Below are 23,003 nucleotides of genomic sequence, written 5' to 3'. Positions count from 1 at the left end.
GTTCAGCTCTTAGTCTTAATTCTCTATAACAGTATAATTCATTGTATGCATACAGAAACAAAATTCTCCCATGGGGGTTCAATGACAGAAGAGCCAAATACCAGAGCGTGAATAGTGTTGTTTTACACTGGTTTGTAATTTGAAGTCACAGTGCTATTTAATAAATGGAGAAGTGATTAGCAGAGCATAAATTAGGTACTTGTAAAATGAATGGTACAGTGAGGAGAAAGTGTTTTCTCTTCATTTAAATGCTGTCTACTGCTAGCATCAATGTAAGAAACATATTTTAGAAAAGTTTAAGTCTGGGTAGGTTGTTAATAAGATAAGTCATCCATGGGACTTTAAAAATTCTTCATTAAAATGAAAAGCTCTCATACTTTCACTCTATTCATTTCACGTCCAATATCCCCATTTAATTTGTGGAAGTCACAATTTCAAGTATGCCACTTGAGAACTGAGCTTAATGACTAGCATTATTTAGATGCATAAAATGAGAAGAAAAATGTGAAAAATCACACTGACAAGTGCAATTTTCAGAGCATTTGAGAAAAACTCTGTATCATAAAAAGGCCAAGCACAAAGTTTGCCAATTGTTTCATTTGCAATTTTCTCAGATAGAAAGTACAAGCACTCAGTGATAAGATCTCAGTCACACACATACACACACACATATACATGTTCACCTTCCTCTCCTCAGCTTTCAAGAGAGTGTTGAGCAACTAGAGAGGTCAATTATTTTTCATCATTATATTTTTAATTGCTGTTTTATGAAGTTTTTCAAAAGCCTAAATAAAAATTTCTTCAAATTACTAGCCCTTGAGGCTTCAGAATACTGAAGACACAGACAGAGCAACCATACTAAAAAAACAAAACAAAAACTACTGCAAATCTAAATATCTGAATACTAGTGATAATTCTGAGAAATTCATGCTTTGTTCATAAAAAAAATCTTACTTTTTTAAATCATAAAGGGAATAAAAAAAATTATATCATGAGCGGGGATGCGCTTAACAGATATTCACCTGACTTGTTCTGAAAAACCCTCCAGAGACATCTCATTGTGATATTTTCCTTTCCCTAAGCTTTCTGTAGAGTCTTAGTGTGTGTGCATACACAGGAATGTGCAGAAATTGGAGCATACTACTGCCATTTTCTATTCTTATTCAAGAATATTTTATGGTCTTTAGAATTTTTTCCATGAAAGTTTTTGTTGTTCTTAGTCCATTTGTTAAATGGATTTTACAAGCTGCTTTCATCTACTTTCAAAAAGAATGGAAGGATTTTAGCCATACATGGCATCAGGTGAATATTTAAGAAATAGAAGGCAAATATCAAATATCAAATCTCTGGTGTGCCCTACTAATCTTGCAACTCCACACATCCCCCCCAAACATAATATTTTATCATTCACAATCCTCCAGCTTCTAATACCTGCTCTCTTTTCAAGTAATCCACCTACTTGTTTTCCTAAAGTTACAGAAGGATTAACTTAAAGCAAATTTTGAAGTTCATGAAGTCTGTTCTTCAGCTTAAACAAACACTGCACCAACACTGCATCAGACATGGCTTTATTAACTGAGTCATAAAATTCACCCTGGACAGAGAATCTGCAGTCTCTCTGGAAAACCTCTCTTGGTACTGAATTGCTCTTTTGGTGAAAAGAGTTTTCCTGCTGGCTAAACCGAAGGTCTCTTCAAACTTTCATTATTCCTCACAATATTTTCTTTTGCTAGTACTTTCTTCTTAGACTCCATTTTTTTTTTCAATTTTAACAAGATCATCTTCCCATCTCAGAGTTGTCTCTGTTTAAAATGAATGGTTGAAAATGCCTCAGCATTTTCATTTATGGCTGTGGACGCAAAACTTTTCCCATTCCTTTTCTGTCATATTTCAGTGATTCTATAACGATCTGTCTCAAAAGACAGAAACACAAATTCCTTTCCTAATTCTGAAGATAAATGTAAGTTGCATGACACTTCTTCAGTGATGCTGATGTATGAGGACTTCTCTAAACACACACAAAGAAAATACTTGCCGAACAGGTAAGTGACTTGCACGGTTCTAGAAATCTCTATTACCATAGTGAATTACTGTCAAAGACATTCCCTGTGATAGTATGATGAGTCATGAGTATTTCCCAAGAATTTGTGACCTTCTAAAGGCTAGTTCTTCATACCTACAAGGTACATCTTTTCAAGTGTTTTTCTCTAGATTAGATGTTTATGAATAAATGCTTTAAATATTGAGAGACCTTACTACATTTATTTCTAGCAGAGACCAAGAAGGAAGGTTTCAGTGGTGCTAGATTTCCTCTTTTTCCTGACTCAAGAATATTATCTATTACATATTCTCCCAAATCTTTTTGGTCCTGCAGTCTGTACTACTTATAGTTTTAGGATTCATTTTATATTACATGATCAAGGATTGATCTCCATGTTAAAACTCTCATTTCCCTACTCAAATGAACAGATTTTTAATTTTTTTTAGGACAGAACTGTCATTCCTCTTTTCAGAGATTTTGCTGTAAAGAGAATCACATTTGAACCTTTGATTATTGAGGAGGTTTAGCTCTAGGGCTGATGGTACTTCCTTTTAATGAAGGTACTCCTGCATTAAACTCAGAAGCACTTCTATTTTCATTCCGCAGGTTCTCTGTTCCCTTTCTTCCATTGCAAAATTTCCTGATTCATAAAAAAACCAAACCTGGGATTCTACATACCTGATAGTCTACATATCAGCTATCCACAGGGCAACATTAATCACAATATTAGTGAAACACTGTTCAGAAATCATCTGCAATTAAAAAAAAAAAAAAAAAAGCCTGAGGTGGTGATAGCTAGAAGGTGGGTAAGCCTCTGGTGGCTGTACCCTCAGCAAATTTGCAGATGACACTAAGCTGAGTGGGGCGCTTAATCCATCTGAAGGATTTGATGACACCGAGGGGGAGCAGGACAAGCTCTAGATACTTCTAGAGATGTCCCATGGGAATCTCATGGGGTTTAACAAGACAAAGCTGCACCTGGGTTGGGGTAAGCCCTGGTATCAGCACAGGCTGGGGGATGAACAGATTGAGAACAGCCTTGCTGAGAAGGACTTGGGGGTGCTGGTGCATGAGAGGCTGGACACGACCTGGCCATGGGCACTCACAGCCCAGAAACCAAATGTATCATGGGCTGCATCCAAAGCAGTGTGTCCAGCCTGGGAGGGAGGGAAGGGATTCTGCCCCTCTGCTCTGTTCTGCTGAGATCCATCTACAGTGCTTCATCCAGCTCTGGGGCCCCAGCGCAGGAAGGACACCACTTATTGGAGCAAGTCTAGAGAGAGCCAACAAGTTGATCAGAGAGAAAGAGCTCTTCTCCCATGAGAAAAATCAGAGAATTGTGATTGCTCAGTCTGGAAGAGAAAAGGCTGTCACCTTTGGGGGTGATGTAATTGTGGGCTTCCAGTACCTGAAGGGAAACATGGAGAAGGACTTTTTGCAATTGCAATAGTAACAGGACAAGGAGGAAACACGTGTAAAGATTTTCTTCCTAATATCTAATTTAAACCTACTTTCTTTACGATTTTTTTAATGACAGTGTGGTGAGGTTGCCGCATTCCTGGAAGTGTTCAAGGCCAGGTTGGATGAAACTCAAGCAAACAGGTCTAGTAAAAGGTGTCCTTGCCCAAGCAAGATGTTTGGAACTATATGATTTTTAAAGGTTCCTTCCAACACAATCTATTCTGTGATTGTGGTGAGGTAGTGATATATGACATTAGATTTGGTACCTTGTAACTGATACTAAACTTATAAAGCAAGTTATGTGTGACCATGTAACTTTTAATAAATTATTACTTTAAAATAAAATAAAGCTCAATTTCACAAATACTGCTATATGAAAATATTATGTGGTTGAACTTGATGAATAAAAACTCTAACAATAAAACTGCTAAAATGAAAGTATGAGGGAACTTTATTTAAAAACGTTTGTATTCATAAAATGCACATATTAAACATCACCATAACATCTGAATATGGAATGTGAACAACTGAGACAAATGTACTCCTCCAAGTTTAATGTTTTCACAGTACAAATACAAACAATCCATAGAGACAGAGAAGATTTAGAGTTTGAACCTAAAAAAATATTTGCAGTCCTACACTTCTGCCATTAAATAGGGTTTTTTAAGTTCTCTGGAAATTTTCTCATGCAAATAGGCAAACTATGTTTTCTTAATTTGATTATTGGTTTAGTCTGCAGGCTCTGAAAATCTGAAACAATACTTGATTAAGAAACAGACTCTTTTCCTTTATTTGGAGACTGCCTCTATCAATGAAAATTTTAGCTTTCTCTTCTTTTAGTAGTTATCCTGAAATATGAAATCCTTTCAATTGTTTCAATCCTTTCAAAAATTACTAAGAATATGTATTTATTAAATGTTTACATAAAAAGGTTAAAATTTTTGGTTGACAAGAAATTGCTGTCAATGAAAATATAAAAATAAACTAGGTTTGTAGCAGTTTTTCTAGAATCAATCTGAATTCTCGCTTGCCACAATAAGTGTGGTTTATTTTGCAAAAGACCTTTTTTTAAATAAAAGTAAAAACTCATGAAAGCAGTAGAGTCCAAAGGAATATAAAATTTTTATGTCATCATCAACATTGCACTTAATTTTTCCAATAAAATTAAACTTGACACAAAGTTTCTAGAAGTATATAATGAATAAGCTGATCTTTTTTTATCAGACTCTTGACTTATTTAATGTATAGTAGTGGAAAGGTGAGGATTTCAAAAGCTCATTTGTCCATTCCAAATTCACCAATCCTGATTCTGTAAATCCAAGTAAACTCAGGCTGCTGAGAGAATCTATGGATATCCTGTTCCTGGAAGGGTTCAAGACTAGGTCAGATGAGGCTTTAGGCAACCTGGTCTAGTGGAAAATGTCCCTGCCAACAAAAGTGGGGATTGGAACTAGATGATGTTTAAGGTACCTTCCAACTCAAAGTTTTCAATGATTCTATGTTGCTATGATTGCATGATTCTATGACATTTTGAGGGAATTAAAAGTCCTAGTAATTTTCTACTGTCCACCAAGTGCCACAAAAATATTGGTTCTGTCCTTTTTAGTGGGTCTTGAGAACATTGAATGTGCATGCTTTTCTCTTTGAATAAAAAGTTGTAAAATACTTCAATACAGTGTAATCCAACAGATTTATTACAGTATTAAAAATATTATTATTAAAAATGTAAGGAAGAAAGTAGCCCAGAAAATCACAGGTAAGGAAAAAGAAAATACATTCTCAGGAGTACAACCATGTGAACTTGTTGTCACGAGGCAAGGGTAATGTGTGCTTTAAATTAGATATCTATGTATATCAAGTTTGTGCAGAATCCTTAGAAGAAGGATTTCATGGGTGTTGAAGATTTGCTTTGGTTAGAGGCTTTAATAACTTTTTCTTGTATATTTAAATATTCAGGTGAATTTGTCTTTGACTGCTTGGGCAGAACACAGACCTAAGGCACATGTTAGGCATCTAGAATATTAAAAATTGGGGATTCTCCTGGCATCACCTCATCCAATGAGCATATTTACTTAGTTTTCACCTTATGTCAAAGAGAAGAATCCCCAAGACAAATGACTCAGTTCATCTAGCTGACTAGACTGACTTGACAGAATCTTTGTGAAAGTGCTTCAGTTAAGTACCTTTGAGGTGGCAGCAGGACAGAAATCATAGTTTTTGAGGCAGATGTGGGAAGACAGAGTTCAGACAAATGATTCTGCTTTATTGTTCATAGTCCATGGCTGTTCTAAACAAATATGGTTCCTCTTATTCTATTTTCTAACTGCAGCTGTGGGATATAGGACTTTCTGCCCAAAAAGGTGTCCCAATATTTCATTAGGATACTTTTTGGTTCACTTTAGAAAGTGTGTTTCCTTGCAAAGTAAAAGTAAGAACAAAAAGGTAGTTCACATTCTCATTAATATCTTTAAAGCTTCCTTTATCAAAAAAGAATCTAATCTAGTCTGAAAATTGTTGAACTAGCAAATTAAATTCTCTGACTTTCAAGCAAAACCACTTTGTAAACATATCAGATACTAGACTAAAACTCTACCAAAATTTTTAATATAAACTTAGCCGAGGAGGGTTTGCACATAGAATGCTCCTGTCCTGTATAGAGCAGAAGAAGAAGCAAGTTGTAAACCTTGAGAATTATAATCATCACTGTACCTGAGGACTTGACCCCGTTGCTAAGGAACACTGAAGAATTTTTAAGATCTTACAAATCCGCAATGTTTTAGTGGTGGGCAAAGCAGTCAAGAAAGAATCTGGCTGACGTGTAGACCCAACCACACATTAGCCACATTTGTTGGCAAAAATATTTATTTTCTTTATATATGGATAACTTTGAAGCACACCAAAATAATCTTTGTCACGTGAAGATCAACAATAAAAAAAATCTGTAGCTAAATAAATTTTAAAGGGATTTTTAACATGGATTAAATGAAGCAAGAGCAGGAGAGTAATGTCTAAAGGACCTTTTGTAACTTGGGACAGAAATTTAGTAAGGAAAGTCAGCTATATCAGCTGGATACCTAGGGCTACCTAGAGTAATACCTCTTCATTTGAAGTAGGTAAAATGAGCACTTAGAAACCTTGCAAGAGGATGGATTTTGAAGTTAACTGAATTAAGTATCAGATGTAGTATTGGTGGGATAAGACAAATGTGAATTATGTAGGCTACTTATGTTCCTTTGACATAAATACCTAAATATCCCTTCAGAAGGAGGTTACTACTTGAAGGAGTTTAAGGAAATTGAAATTTTCATAACTCAAAAGTTTGCAGAGATCACCATATAATAATCCCTTTAACACTCCACTTTCTTCTTAAAAAACACTATCTTCTTCAAGGGATAACCCAGACCTAGATGAGAAAAAAAGCAATTTTGAGATATTACTGCCTCTTTGACCACAAAGGGGACAATGACAACAACATGCAAAAGAGGTCAGGGATGCTTTGAGATTAGGGCATTCAAGAGAAATGGCAGACTTGACTTACCTTATTTAAACCAGGGAAAGATCACAGAAGTTCTCATAAGAGGCTGGGTAATTTTTTATTTGGTCCTGATCAGCACAAAGGATGTGATTTTAAATGCTGATGCTTGAGGCCAATTCAATTACAGTGACTGAGTTTCGTAATTCAGTATTTATAAAATCACACAGTGTCCTTATTTGGAAGAGAAAAAATTCACCTAGGAGATAAAAATCACCCTGCACAGGGCATCCCCAAGAGTCACACTGTGTGCCTGAGAGCATTGTCCAAGTGCTTCTTGAGCTCTTGCAGTTTTGTGCCATGACCACTTCCTTGGAGAGCTTTTTCTGGTGCCCAGCCACTGTCTGGATGAAGCAACTTTTCAGAATATCTAACTTAAGCCTCTCCTGACACAGACTCAGGCCATTCAGTCCTGCCACCGATCACCAGAGAGAAGAGATCACTGCCTGCCCCTCCACTTTCCCATGTGAATAAGTTGTGGACCACCATGAGATCTCTTCTCAGTGTCCTCTTCTCCTGCCTGGACAAGTTAAGAGACCTCAGCTTCAAATGGCTTCCTCTAGGACCTTCAGCATTTCTGTAGCACGTTTCTGTAGCAAGAAAAGCAGACTAGAGCTGCAGTCAATTTAAAAAGGTGAGCAGCATAGAAATTAACAAATTCTCTGAAAAAAAGATAGAAAAAAAAGATAGGATGTGAAAGTCTTCTCAGGCATCATGGAAGTTACTTGCAGACCATATTGGAAACAAGAAATTATTGTGTGCTTCTCACAAGTAAGAATCTCTCAAATCCTTATTGACATAGAATTGTGATAAGCAAAGCGATTAAAAATAATGTGTAGACTAGATCAGAAATCTGATTGTAATTCCAAATAAAATACCTAGTAGCTGAGCATTTGCATGTAAGAAATCATTCCTAAATCTCATGTTAAGGACAGATTGGTTCTTCTTCAAGAAAAACATCAAAACCACATTAATTAATCACACACAGGTCTACAGTGATACACAAAGAATAATTACTATGTATTCTCTGTCTATCTTTCAGATATTTTTCAACTATTTTGTAAATATATGCATGCATATTCACAAAAATTTGCACATATATACACTCACAGATTTTTTGAGAATAAATTGATTTCTTAATTTTCTTAATATTTGATACACAGTATACATTTTATTCTTGGGAAATTTTGTCTGAAATGTCTTTTTTCATGTTATTTCAAAGATAAATTTTCAGTGGCTTTGTTGTTTCCACTATTTTTATTTAAATTTTCTGGAATTGTTCTTGTAAACGAGCTTAGTAAGAAAAATATTCCTAAATCACAAACTTTAAAAAGAAGGAAGAAAAAATAATTCTGAAAGTAAATACAACATTTTCACAGTTAGAATCTAAGCTGCTTTCACCCGATAAAGTAAACAGGAAAAAATTCCATATGGTTTATTTTGCCACAGTGGTGATGTTTAGGTTTTGCCTTTTTTCTTTTATATGCTCTCTATATTCTTCAGACATACATTTGTAGCCCTGTAGCCTATTGTATTAGGGGCTAGTTTTCCCAGTAATTTTCCATGGTCTTTCCCTAGGTAGAAAGACAAAACAAACTCCAGAGCTCCAAGCCCCAGGGGCTACAAGGCCCCAGTGCTATTTGGTTCTTCCTGGGAGCCAAGGTTGAGAACAGCTCTTCGAGACACATTTCATGGACAAAGTACAGCTAGTGCCAAGGTGGGAATTCCAAACAAGGGGCTTGACCTGGGAGGGAATTGCATCACCACTTGTCCTCCTAATTGGTGCTTTTTGTCAATTATGCTAATTTCCTAAAACATATAAAAATGTACTCATCCCTGTAGCAGTGGGCTTTTGTGGATATCTTTCCATAACTGCTTCTGAAGGCCTTCAAATAAAGATCCCCTTTTATATTACCTCCTTACTAAAATTGTCTTGAGTTTCATTTCCAGGTTGGGAAAAAGACAACAACAGTAATAATCAAATAATTCTGAATACAAATCTAGTTAATTACTTTGGAATGCTGCTTAGACCTGCAAATCACAATACAGAGTATTCTTGAAACTATCTGAGGTGATAACTAAATCTGAGAGGGAATGTGGAAAGATTAGGGAACATATTCAATTAAAGGGGAAGACCCACTTAGGAGTCACAAAGTGAGAAGACTTGCTGAGGGTTCTCCTTTATGCTGTTGGCGTGTGTCCCTGAACAAGTCAGCCAAACCTCTCTCCATTCCAGTGACCTGCTTGGTGAAGAGTCTCCAAAATAGGATGCTCACAGACTGGTTGAGCACAAGGGTGTCAGCTTTCCTGGGACACTGACAGACAAACCAAATGCTAAGAGTCAAGGAAATCTACACTCTTCATGTGACAAGGAGCGCATTTAGTCTTCTGATTGTTTAGATTTTGAACCATAGATGGGTCAAGCTGCAGTCTGCAGCCAACACCATTAACTTGTTCTTTGATTATTAGAAATTGTGTACAGTTGTCAGTTTAATGAAACCAAACTGGCAACTACTGAAAAATGAGAATTGCAGCAAGTTTCACTGGTGACAAATTGGAGGCAAACACCAAACTGGCCAAAGAAGCTTGTAAACTTGCTAAGTCAGCTGCACAAATCACACCCTTTCTTGTAGTAGTTCTTCTAATAGTGAGTAATTTAATCTGAGAAATTCAATTCTGTCCTGTTACTGTAATGCATATGGATTACCTACAATGCATCTTTTGCCTTTTTTTTTTTTTAACTCATACATATTACTCAGCCCTTATCTGTCCTAACTGGAATGTTGATACACACTCATAGGATCAGATGTCTAGATTCATAATCCATACTGTTCAGAGTATCATCATGAAGACATTCAGAGGAAGGGTCTGTAGAATTCAAAATGCCTCTGTATGGCTTTCTGTTTGAAATCAAAGTGGCCTTTTCACATTTTAGAGAAGGTGAAAACCACATAATTGCTAGATGACATATGAGCAGAAAATCCAAGGCTCTCAGCTGTTTTTCACTGTATTATCTTAAAAACATATTATTCATCAACAACTATTTTTCATAATTATCTTAAGTAGAAATTTTCCTGATTTTTCTAGTTAGTGTGGGTGATACTATCTGAAAATACCAGATCAGGATTTCCAATAATTAAAACCTATGGATGATGACCGACAAAAGCATTTAAAAATCTGAATCTCCAGATTATTGTGGCTTTTTTTTTTCTGTGTATGTGCCATACAAACACACACACAGAAACACACACAGAGGCATTCATTTTGAAACCATGTAGAAATGATACTTGCATATTTTTCTTGCCTGCAGGGAAAATCGTTATAGCTTTTATCATTGAGGGTATGAAAAATTCAACATTAAATCATTTTGAATTAATGGGAATTTTTCTCCTAGGGCAGAAATAATTCTGTATGGTACCTCCTGGAAGCCAAATAAGATGATTTCAGTCTCTTGGGAGGTGATACAACAGTTTCACAGAAGAAGCCTTTTGACTGACTTACATTTAATTCCCAGTAGGTGTTTCATTTTCTGTTAAAGATTTAGTCATTATTTTTCCTTTTTACTCAGAACAAACATCTTTCTCTTCAATTGCAATGAAAAAGATCAAAACTCAAAGAGCTTACTTTTTCATAAAATATAGGACATGCACATTTTCTTTCTGGAAGCAGTGTTCTGATTCATCTGTATGATGAACTAATACTGATGAATTAAAGAGAAGAATTAATGTATGTTTCTGCAGGTCCAATGAAAAAAGGAAAAGTTAAAAGATAAATATATGGATAAGAAAAAATTCAATTTTCAACCCAGCTTATCTGTTTTGACACATAACATTCCACGGATTAGAGTACCAACTGAAAAAAAAGAAAATCTAAAATGGAAGCAGAATTGTTACATGTTTATCTTTTCAGAATTCAAAGGAATATAAAGTGCTCCATAGGAGAATTATTAACATTTTGAAGGGAGTAAGAGAGGGGACAGAAAAAGAAACCCCAAATATGTGGACTCTACCAGATAAATGCAAGTAGACTCAGGAAAAAAGTAGAGATACTGTAGGTAGACATAGATGGAGAACGTCTAAAATCAGAATTCACCTTCTCTACAACATTAAACACACTAATAAGATTACCACATTTCAAATAATCATATTACAAACTTAGGTTTTAAAAACTGTTCATTCATACAAGTCCCTAAATAAGTAAGTATTGGTATGAATATATAGTCATATTTCATGTCTTCTCCCTCAGCAAAAGCTGAACAAGTTATCCTTTAGCATATATGTTTGTAATACCAAATTCTAATCCCATTCTGCATTTCTCAAGAAACAACATTAACATAATATTTTACATTCTCTCACTGTGAGAATAATAAGCTATACAGAAAACTATTGTAGCATTCTCTGGTTTTGTTTTTTATTCTTTCAAGTACAAGGCAAAAAAAAAATTAATGTAGCTGAGCCAAAGAATAAGAATGCATTTGCTCTAGGAGTGCTGTAAAAGTTCTCTTTGTAGGACACCTGACATGAACAAAATGCATCAAGGTGAAGAAAGGTGCAAGCAGGTGTGCAATCAGCAACCAGTTCAAACTCATGAAAAGTGGGAAGCAGAACCACAGGAATTCCAAGGGCTGATGCTACGAAATCTGAGCTAAATGGTTAATTATTTTAATGATTGAAGAGAAACTGCAAGGTTAAGTCTTATTATACCTTTTGGTAATTTTTGAGATCTTCTCCTGAATCACAAACTACCTTTGTTTCTTAGATAAGTGCCTTTTCCTGAAATAAGCAAAAACCTACAGAGTTAATAACAAGCCATAAAAAATTATATTGCAATCAGATATTAGACAGTAGAGTTTGCTATGAAACAAGCATTCAGAAGTAGAAAAGAAACCAATGAAGAAAACAAAACCAAACAAAAACAAACAAAACCAGACAAACAAAACCCAAACCAACCAAACAAACAAACCAACACCCTCATCCCCACCCTCACCCCCTAAAAAAAAAGAAAAGGAAAGAAAACCCAGTCAAACTGTTTTTTAAAATGTTACTAAAGGACTTGCCAAGTAAACATATCCTAAGCTACAAATATTTTCTAGAATGTGTTTTAAATTCTGGCAATTATGATCCCAGTTACTATCACTGTATATAGTATTTTGCTGTGTTGTTCATATTCTGTCAATTGTAGCAGTTAACAACTCAGAAATCACAAAGATTTGAAATCTTTTCATGTTCATACTTGTGACAAACTGTATAAGTTGAAAGAAAAAATAAATAACTTTTTGGGTGGTTGCTGGTTTTATTTTTCCCTAAATGGGCTTCTGTTTAACATTTTTTATGTTCAACAACTTAACACAGCATGGAGAATATTGCAACTCATCTTTCTGCAATTTGATAATCCATTTTCTAAATCAAGAATGCCAGCTTCCATGAGTTTATTCCCCTTAACAGATTCTACATTCAGTAGGAAGTGGATGACTACACAAACTTGTAGAACAGGCTCTAAATTTCATCACTAAATTTCAAGTGTCAGACATGACTAAAAGAGAAAGTAATTGACAGCTGCAATTTCTGATTAAAGAAAGTACTAAGAACATTTTTGCTTATATATTTATTTAGAATTTTATCTACCCTTTGAAGTTAAAAGGTAATTAAAGCAACAGCATATTACGAATTCATATTCAAAAATTAAGAGTTATCTCTCTCTTTGCTAAAAAAAAAAAAGCTATTTAGGAAAACATATTCACTGATTCACTCCCTGTGAATATGAAATTCCAGACTGATCTGTGCTGTGATACATGGATTAAAATGCTGGTGTTGAGCAAGTATAATCTAACAAATGCTGCCCTTCTACCAGAGAGGTAACTCAAGATCTACTTTTCTTCAAAGAAAAGTCCAGGGAAAAAACCGAACCAGCAACTCAGTCTACCTAAATTATCTAAGTTACTTAATAAATTGTAAGATAATATGTTAATCTTTGCCTATTACATTTCTGCCACCTTCTTGCTATTGGGAAATACTGTGTTTGTTTTAAATGCCCTAAGTAGGATAAATAACATTTAAACAGCAGATGCATACTATGATATAATAAGGAACTCCTGTCCTTTCCCTTTCTTCACTGTAGATACTGTATTATGACAGCATCCAAATTTAACATGAGTCCTAACTAAATTAACATTTCCATGTTTCTTTCATCTATTCTCACTTAGTTATATTGAAAATCATTTTTGTCACAATGCAACAATCTTCCATAAATTTCTTCTTCTGTTGAAAGTCTCAGTTCTATACATAATAACTAATTCACTAAAATGTAGAAATCTTTCATTCCAAATATGGAATGAAAAACACTTAAAAACCCCTAAAACAACAAAACCTGAAAAAACCCCAAGCTGTAAATGTGACTCACAAGTGAGGGGGGAGATTTTGTGTCAGCTGTTTTGTGTTTTAGAATCTTATTATCTATATCTGTTACCAAGAACAAATAGAAAAAGTATAAAAGGAACAGTCAATTTCAAGTTTTAATAAACATAAAAAATAACAATTAAAAGAATCCATGGCTTCTAATTCCTGGGAAAAAATATACATATAATCTTTTACAAGAAATGATTTCACAATATATTGATGAGGGAAACACAAGTTTTCAAATAAGATAGATGGTCAAAATAATCATATAACCCTACTTGTATTAATGGCCACATAATCCAACTAGTCACTAATACCAAGTTGATTTTATTAGAAGTCAAACACTGTTGGGACATCTTGTACTAGAAGAAAATGAATGGCTTCTTACTTCTATATTATTGAACTGATAAATAGATAAAAGTCTACCTTGTTTTTTCACACACAAAATGCAAAAATTTCAAAGTGTAACTGTACAGCATGGGGATGTTGCATCACTGGGTACTCATTAGAGATATGAAAGCTAGAATGCCTCTAGTTGGGGCACATTTAAACTCTAGAAGTTTACTGATTTAAGATTGTTCTATATACACTAAGGAAAATAAATTCTACTTAAATGGCAATTACTGAAAAATTAATTTTTCAGTACATAGGATAATAAATTGCCTTTTTAAAAAAATCTCTACCAATGAATATGATTTAGAAAAATTCCCTCTCCCTAGACAAGTAATAGATAAATAAATTTTTGAGAAATTATGCCAAGAAATAAGTTAATTATTTTCCAATAGCTCATCACACAGTATAAACTGAACTTGCATTACAATGCAAAATATGAGCATTGTATTTAAAAATTAATATTTGAAGTTGCTAAGCAACAATCTTTGTTTATTATATTGTTTCTGAAATGAAAGCAATAGAAGCACAAAGCAAAGAAAACAAATATACAAGAATATAATCTATTTCATTCTCAACATAAAAAACCTCTTTTGTTTAGAGTATAAATTAATAAATATTCTTGACAACAACTTGATCTATGGTTCAATGAAATTTTCCTCTATACATTGTTACTGTTATTTTGACTTCACTTTCAAAACATTGGAAAAAAAGACATAACAAATTAAGAAGTAAAAAAATACAGAAAAGTTGTCTTATTGAATGTAATTTCTGGGAAACACTCAAACTAAACTCGTTCTATATCTGAGTGTGGACACACACTGATAGAAACAAGAAATATTAATTTATAATAAAAATATCTATGCATATGGACTTGGCTGTCCAAATGTATTTATTTATTCTTACTTTAAAACATATGTTTATTTCTTATAAAATGACTTTTTAATGAATATTTCTTCTTATAAAACAGGTGATCAAAGCCAGGTTGGACGGGGCTTTGAGCAATCTGGTCTAGAAGAAGGTAATCTGTTCACGGCAGGAGTGTTGGAACTAGATGAACTTTAAGGTCCCTTGACATCCAAATTATTCTGTGACTCTGAAAAATAAAAGAGGGATTTTTCTTCCTGTTTCTGAATCACTCAGGTTGCAAAAAGCCAAGTTTGAGACTGTGCATCAGGGGACTGCATAGGGCTGTCCAGTTGTGGAGCAGTGTAGCCACAATGAAGGATTAGCTGCTTCCCAAACATGTTGAGGCAATTACTGAAGCTTAGCCATTTTCTTCTTGTGACAAATCACGTGCTGTGAGTGGAGAGAAGGGAAGTGGACTCACTCTGTGAAATGGAGTGTTCTGTATTCATGATGATTCTCAGGTGTAGAAGTGCCACCAGACCCAGTCTGACTTAGTGTTTGAAACCTGAAATTGAACTGCCTAATATGTCTGCCCTACAACTACCTGCATTTTCTCTGTTTGTGTCATCATTTCAGTTCTTAAAAAGGCATGTGATTCTCTTTCACAGCTTTCAATTTTTTCTTCAGTGTAAGTAAATGAGGTCAAGGCTTTTTGTAAATGAGACAGATGAACAGCTAGGAAAGGTGACACTGGCCATCTTGTAACATGACTGACTGCAGTAATTTCAGGGGCTGAGATTTTGTACCTCTCACTGGATATACTGTTGAAGTTGAAGAGGCCTCGCTCACTCTACAAAGTGAACTTCAGACTCAATATATAATAGAATTGTAAAATATGCTGAGTTGGAAGTATCCACAAGGACCACTGAGCCCCATGCTCGAACCTGTGCAGGGCACTCCAAGAGTCACACCAGGGACCTGAGACTCTTGTCCAAACACTTCTTGAGCTCTGGTGTTGGGACCCCTTCCCTGGGGAGCCTGTTCCAATGCCCAACCACACTCTGGGGGAAGAACCTGTTCCTGACATCCAACCTAAATCTCCCCTGACTCACTTTAATGTTGTTTCCTCAAGTCCTATCACTGGTCATGAAAGTGAAGAGATCAGTGCCTGCCCCTTGTCTTCTCATAATGTTGTTGAAGAGCAATATGAGGTCTCCCCTTTGTCTCCTCCAGTCTGAACAGGCCAAGTGCCCACAGCCAGTCTTCATAAGGCTTCCCCTCCAAACTGTTTACCATCCTCTTGGTCCTCCTTTGGACGCCTTCCTATAGCTTAATGTCTTTTTTGTTTTGTAGTTCCCAAAGTGCCCATGTTTCACCTTTCATTGTTAACAGTGCATGTCAAGTTTTTCCAGGGTAGCTTCCTGACTGTGTGAAAAAAATTCTTAGTCTTCTATCAATATTTTCAGATCTTAGAGAAGATATTTCTTTAATCTATCTTCACTTTTCAAGTACACTTGATTTTTACCTCAGTTGCTGCAAATGTTACCATATGTAAATAAACATGGACAAGAACTAGGGCAGTGGAAATGCTGCTATTTTATCTCATGATCCTCAGACACTTTTGTCCCAGATGACCTGGAGTAGTCCTTCAAGATAAACATCTGAAATCATTCATGCTTTTGGGGTATATCTATATGTTTTGAAAACGAAGAAAGATTACGATGAGACTTTTTCCCTTAAACAAACACAAAACCAAACCAGCAAGGAAACCAACCCCATTTTTTTCTATGTATTTTATAATGCCCTATATATTTTTTTTAAAGAAAAGAGAAATTCAAAGAACAGTTAAGGCTCACATTCAATTCTCTGTAAGTATCCATAAGTATTGGATTTAAGGTTGGTTGTTGATGCTGTTGTTTTGTTTGGTTTTAGCATTGGGTTTTTTGTGGGGAGGAGTGGTTGTATGTCAGTAAAACTAATAAAGCTAGGTGCTTAATGTGACCACTGAACTTTCAAATGCATAATTTTGGAGGTCAGAATGTGTTGTAGTGTGTTTTAGGTCTCTCAGTTTGCTCCCCCATTTTATGTACTGTACCCTCCTTTGTTCTTTGTAAATGGTTCCTCTCTCCCCAGTTTTTCCCGCCACTGCCTCCTTGTCAGTTAAGTTGCTTAGTTACCGTGCTATTTTTAGTTGCTAATGTTACAGTTTGTATGACCGCTCCTCCCTCATCCCACCTTATAAGTAGATGTTTTCTCCTCCCTGGGCACAGTCAATCACCCCCCACTCCTCCTAGGTTTCGAGAACCTTCTCCTCTCTGGGGGTTGTGGTTGGCTGTGGTCCCGGGGCCCCTCCTTTACTTTGTATTCATTGGTTTCTGGTGTATGTCAGTTATGTTCAGTACCTCCCTTTAAGTTTCCCCATTGGATAGCTGGGCTCCCTCCTCTCTCCTCCCCTTCCCTATAAAACCTCGTCGCTCCCCCTGTTCGGGGCCATTTTGCTGGTTGGTGCCCCTCCTTGTTGGTGCCTCCGGATCACCAAATAAACCAACGTTTCACCCCCAGCAAGTGGTCACCTCCTTTGTCGTCTCGCGTGCGCAACTCCGAGCTCTTCCACCAGCCCAGCCTGAGGCCAAGACGCCGAGGGGGGCTGGCTTCCTATGCGCAGGGGCGTTGGCCTTCTCACCCCTCGAGCTAGTCGGATCTAGGGCCGCGTACGCCCTCGCGCAGTGTGGCGCCCAACGTGGGGCCTGAAGTGGACCACTGACCACCTGGACAGCTGACCACCGGACCCTGCGGTGTTGGACATTTTGTTCCTTTGGACGCCGCGCTACCCCAGGTAGTAGCAGGCCCTGTTTTAAGGGCAGCGCTCCCTGGGGATCGGGATCGAGACTCCTCGCACCCAGTGAGGACGACCCCAGAGACGAAGACCCCCACCTGATTTTTCTTTTGCTGTCGCCACCAGGCTGGTAAGATCGGGCCCCGCTCTGGGGACCTTTCCGACTTCCCCCCTGCCTTTTTAACCTTCCCCTAGGGGTACATGCTCTGCATTGGGGACCTACCCCCCACCCTCTTCCCCTGAGGCTCTTCCTCACCCCCGCACCTTTTTTGTTTTATCTTTCCTGTGGGGTCGGTATCCCCAGACTTGGGGCCCGGACCCACCACCCAAATCCTTTTTCCCTTTGCTGAAACCCCAGACTTGGGGACAGTGGGGGGAGCAGGGGCTGGTGGCGAGTAGCTTGTTGTTTTAGTTTTTGTTATTTTTCAGGCGGGTGGTTGTACCACCAGTGGATTTTCCCCCTTTCTAGTGACAGCAGTTCCTGCACTAGAAAGGTGCCATGGGTGCTGGCTTGGGAAAATCCCAAAAGGAGGTATATTATGTTGTTAAAGGTTTGCTGCTTGGGGGTGGTCAGAAGGCCCCCAAGCAAGAGTTAAAGTTTTTAGTTAAGTGGGTCTTTTCAAAGTTCCCCGAAGTTTCCCCGGAACTTGCCAAGCAGCCACGGTTTTGGGCAGCCGTTTTGGCCAAATTAGAAGAAGCTGTTAATTCCGGGGAGACGAAATTAGCAACCGTGGCATTCTGGGCGGGCAGAGTGCTTGCGGCACTCCGCTCGTCAGGGGAACCTAAGAAAAGGCCCGCAAGTTTTGTTGGCTATTAGGACAAAAGTCCAGACCCTAGCAGATGTCCATCAACTGTGTGGGTCTTTGAATTGGGTGAGACCCTGGCTAGGCATTTCAACCGAAGACCTAGCCCCCCTTTTCAATTTGTTGAAAGGGGGAGAGGGGCTCAGTTCCCCTAGGGCTCTCACCCCAGAGGCGGAGGTGGCCTTGGAGAGGGTACAAAAAGCTATTTCGACCAGGCAGGCCCATCGTTACCATCCGGGCCTGCCATTCAAATTTATAGTACTGGGAAAATTGCCACACCTTCATGGCATCATCCATCAGTGGGACGACAGTCCGAAGGACCAAGGCTCAGGAGAGAAGCTCTTAATCATAGAGTGGGTCTTCCTGAGCCACCATCGGTCCAAAAGAATGACACGGCCACAGGAGTTGGTAGCCGAACTGATCCTCAAGGCGAGATCGAGGATCAGGGAGCTTGCAGGGTGTGATTTCTCATGCATCCATATTCCAATTGAATTGGAATCGGGCCAATTAAAGTTAAAGACCTTTGAAGAACTGCTGCAAACTAATGAATATCTTCAGTTTGCACTTGACAGCTACACTGGGCGCATCGCAGTAGATCGGCCGGCCCACAAATTATTCAATTCGGAGTTCAAATTATCGTTGAAGAAGGTTCAGAGCAGGGAGCCGCTAGATGCTTTGACAGTTTTTACGGACGCGTCTGGAGCATCCCACAAGTCAGTGATGACTTGGAAGGATCCTCAAACTCAGCAGTGGGAGACCGATGTTGCTGTTGTGGAGGGCTCTCCACAGATTGCTGAGTTGGACGCAGTTGTCAGGGCATTCCAGAGATTCCCTGGACCTTTCAATTTGGTCACAGATTCTGCGTATGTTGCAGGTGTAGTGTCCCGAGCTGAGTCCGCAGTTCTTCAAGAGGTCACGAACAAAAGATTATTTGAATTGTTGAATAGGCTCGTCGAGTTGGTCTCCCACCGCGAGCATCCATTCTATGTCATGCATGTGAGATCACACACAGACCTGCCCGGTTTCATTGCGGAAGGCAACCGTCGTGCCGATTCTTTGGCCGCGGCTGCTGTTTCGCAGGCCCCTCTCCCAGACGTGTTCGGTCAGGCTAAGATCAGCCACCAACTGTTCCATCAAAATGCGCCTGGCCTGGTTCGTCAATTCAATCTGACGCAAGAGCAGGCCAAGGCGATTGTGGCCACATGTCCCCAATGCCAGCATGACCAAATGCCAACCGTGGCCTCGGGGGTTAACCCCCGAGGGCTGGCAAGCTGTGAGGTGTGGCAGATGGACGTAACACACATCCCATCTTTCGGTCAATTGTGTTACGTCCATGTCTCAGTCGATACCTTCTCCGGAGCTATCTACGCTTCTGCCCACACAGGTGAAAAGGCAGCGGATGTTCAGAAGCATCTGCTTCAAGCATTCGCTGTCTTGAGCATCCCTAGGGTCCTAAAAACAGACAACGGCCCTGCGTACACTTCCAAGGAACTGCGGAGCTTCCTGCAACAATGGGGAATAGTTCATAAAACCGGCATCCCCTATTCCCCGACAGGCCAAGCCATAGTGGAAAGGGCCCACCAGAGCCTCAAAAAGATCCTGTCCCGACAACAACCGGCAATGAAGGTGGAGACCCCCCACGTCCGGCTGTCAAGAGCTCTTTACACCCTCAATTTTCTAAATTGCTCTTTTGACAGCCAAAATCCTCCAGTGGTCCGGCATTTCGGCAGTCACCAGCAGCTGCAGCCCAAAGCCAGGCCGCCGGTTCTTGTAAAGGATCCGGAGACCTGGCGGACGGAGGGCCCCTTTGACCTGGTGACTTGGGGGAGGGGATACGCTTGCGTGTCCACTCCCTCAGGCCCCAAGTGGGTCCCATCTAAGTGGGTCAGGCCCTTCGTCCCAAAGCAGAGGACCAAGACAGAGGCAGTACCACAGGTCCGGCAAGCATGTTGGCGTCGGCGGAGGAAGCAACACCACCAACCGTCTTCCTTCTCTCCTGAGCTTCCCCCTGTTTCGGAAGAACCCTCTCCTCCAGCTTCTCCTCCACCCCTTGACCTCTTACACCATCTTTCCTCTTATTCCCCCCCAGCTCCAACCGTTACCCCTCGTATGTTTTATTTAAATTGGTTGTTTGGAGAGGAACCATTTCTGTGATTTCCATATACTTTTACCGCTCTCTTTTCATTTCAGTTGCATCTCCCCAAATGGCCCCCGCTTTGACAACGCTGGCTCCCAACCCTTGTCTGATGATGATGATGCTGACGACCTGCGGACTCCTTCTGCCACCTACGGAGCCGTGGGTCATTCCCCAGCCAAAAGTCAACGTCTGGCGTGCCTTGGCTCAATCGCTAGGGCAGGACAGCATCTGCCTGGACACCAGCGCTGCAGAGGACCCGATGTCGTCCTGCCTTGTGGGGATCCCTTTCTCTCCAGGAGAGTTCCCCCCTGCCTTTCAGTCTACCTTTTCCCCTATTTTGGCCCGGAGCCTTACTTTCCTACCTGGTTTCGAACCCAGTAAAGCCTGGAGAGACGGAGTGGCGAGGCTGGATCCTGCGCCCTCCGAGCCCACAGAATTACATCTACTCGGTTCTGCCAATTCTACTATTTGTTTTCAGTTTGATTATACACTTACCCCCATCGAAAAGGGCACTGAGGTGGTCCTGCAAGCAAAGAAAGAATATCAAGCGGACCGGTGGTGTCGGGCCGTTTTGAAGATCGTCGGCCCTACCACCACCAAGCGGACCCCTTATGCCCTTCCAAGGGGGGTGTTTTTGATTTGTGGCGACCGAGCGTGGGCAGGCATCCCCTCTGGTCTGGTCGGAGGGCCGTGCACCTTTGGCCGGCTGACGCTGTTTACTCCCAACGTCACACAAATTATTAATTGGAAAAAGACCAACATCACATCCGAATTGGCTAGATCCAAAAGAGATCTTAAAGATCTCACCGAGGACTGTGATGATGAAATTACTCATTGGTCCCATTCAAAGTCGGTCGCCTTTACCATCTTGTTGCCTTGGGTATCGGTAGCCAAATCTCTAGGTGAATTGGGCCGCCTAGAGTGTTGGGTGGCTAAACAAGCCAATCTTACTTCAGCCGCGCTATACGACCTCCTTACAGACGAGGAAATAACAAGGCAGGCGACACTCCAGAACAGGGCAGCAATAGACTTTCTATTGCTGCTCCATCACCATCATTGTGAAGAGTTTGAGGGCCTCTGCTGCATGAACCTGTCCTCCAGAGCCGAGGACGCCAGACACTCAATAAAGAGACTCCAAGACCTCGTCCATCAGGTCAAGCAGGAGACATCTGACTGGCTGGGGGACATCTTCAAGGGTTGGGGCCTTAGCGGGTGGGCCAGTTCAGTTTTAGAATCAGTTTCTAAGATTGTTTTGAGTTTGATTGTATTTTTAGTTCTGTTTATGTTGATCCGCGGTTTGGTCCAAAAATTAATAGCCAGAGCCACAACTATGGCTGCCAATCATGCCACAATTTCCCAGGAGGAACCTTTCGAGCTGGAGGACCTCTCCTCAGAGGCCGAAGGAGCTGCGGACGAGGAGGGGTCAACCGAGCCGCCCCAAGAACATCTGTGGGCTGGCGAACTCCAGCTCGAAGAAGGCGAAGATTGGCAGGACCAGCCGCGGACATCTTCTTTTTGAGTTATATGGACATTCCTGTTTTCTTTATTTTATTTGTTAAGAAACGGGGAGATGTTGTAGTGTGTTTTAGGTCTCTCAGTTTGCTCCCCCATTTTATGTACTGTACCCTCCTTTGTTCTTTGTAAATGGTTCCTCTCTCCCCAGTTTTTCCCGCCACTGCCTCCTTGTCAGTTAAGTTGCTTAGTTACCGTGCTATTTTTAGTTGCTAATGTTACAGTTTGTATGACCGCTCCTCCCTCATCCCACCTTATAAGTAGATGTTTTCTCCTCCCTGGGCACAGTCAATCACCCCCCACTCCTCCTAGGTTTCGAGAACCTTCTCCTCTCTGGGGGTTGTGGTTGGCTGTGGTCCCGGGGCCCCTCCTTTACTTTGTATTCATTGGTTTCTGGTGTATGTCAGTTATGTTCAGTACCTCCCTTTAAGTTTCCCCATTGGATAGCTGGGCTCCCTCCTCTCTCCTCCCCTTCCCTATAAAACCTCGTCGCTCCCCCTGTTCGGGGCCATTTTGCTGGTTGGTGCCCCTCCTTGTTGGTGCCTCCGGATCACCAAATAAACCAACGTTTCACCCCCAGCAAGTGGTCACCTCCTTTGTCGTCTCGCGTGCGCAACTCCGAGCTCTTCCACCAGCCCAGCCTGAGGCCAAGACGCCGAGGGGGGCTGGCTTCCTATGCGCAGGGGCGTTGGCCTTCTCACCCCTCGAGCTAGCCGGATCTAGGGCCGCGTACGCCCTCGCGCAAGAATGAGGCATTTTTTAAGCCTACTCTTATTCTTCTAAGATAACAAGGTAAACCATATGTCTTTTGTGTTTTATTTTTCAATAAGGATTTCTCTCTGAATACTTTTTGAACAAAATGGAATTTACTTGGCTCAGTCACTCTTCGGCCTCTGGAAGAAATAGTCCACTCTGATGTCTTAGGTGCATCCTGGGAGCAAGGCTCAACCAGCCGAACAGATATTTCTTATGATAGTCAGTGAATATGAGAAGAAAATCCAAAATAAATAAAAACAAATAAATGTAAAAATATTTCCATTAAAATAG

General features: G+C 39.8%; 1 protein-coding gene across 1 annotated transcript; it reads left to right on the top strand.

The window, feature by feature from the left end:
- The first annotated feature begins 17,650 nt into the window (after nt 1-17,650).
- Nucleotides 17,651-22,504, top strand: LOC141729820 (uncharacterized). Its single transcript, XM_074545712.1, has 2 exons — nt 17,651-20,414; nt 20,498-22,504. Exons 1-2 carry the CDS (start codon nt 18,695-18,697, stop codon nt 21,961-21,963), a joined length of 3,186 nt encoding a protein of 1,061 aa, XP_074401813.1. The 5' UTR covers nt 17,651-18,694; the 3' UTR covers nt 21,964-22,504.
- The last annotated feature ends 499 nt before the right edge of the window (nt 22,505-23,003 follow it).

Source organism: Zonotrichia albicollis, chromosome 1 (assembly GCF_047830755.1).
Source record: "Zonotrichia albicollis isolate bZonAlb1 chromosome 1, bZonAlb1.hap1, whole genome shotgun sequence".
Lineage (NCBI taxonomy): Eukaryota > Metazoa > Chordata > Aves > Passeriformes > Passerellidae > Zonotrichia > Zonotrichia albicollis.
This window is presented reverse-complemented; position numbering and strand designations above follow the sequence as displayed.

Coding starts and splice junctions, on each gene's coding strand:
- LOC141729820 (XM_074545712.1), top strand. CDS start 18,695: ATGACACGGCCACAGGAGTTGGTAGCCGAACTGATCCTCAAGGCGAGA. Junction 20,415..20,497: donor AGCTCCAACCGTTACCCCTC/GTATGTTTTATT, acceptor TTTTCATTTCAG/TTGCATCTCCCCAAATGGCC.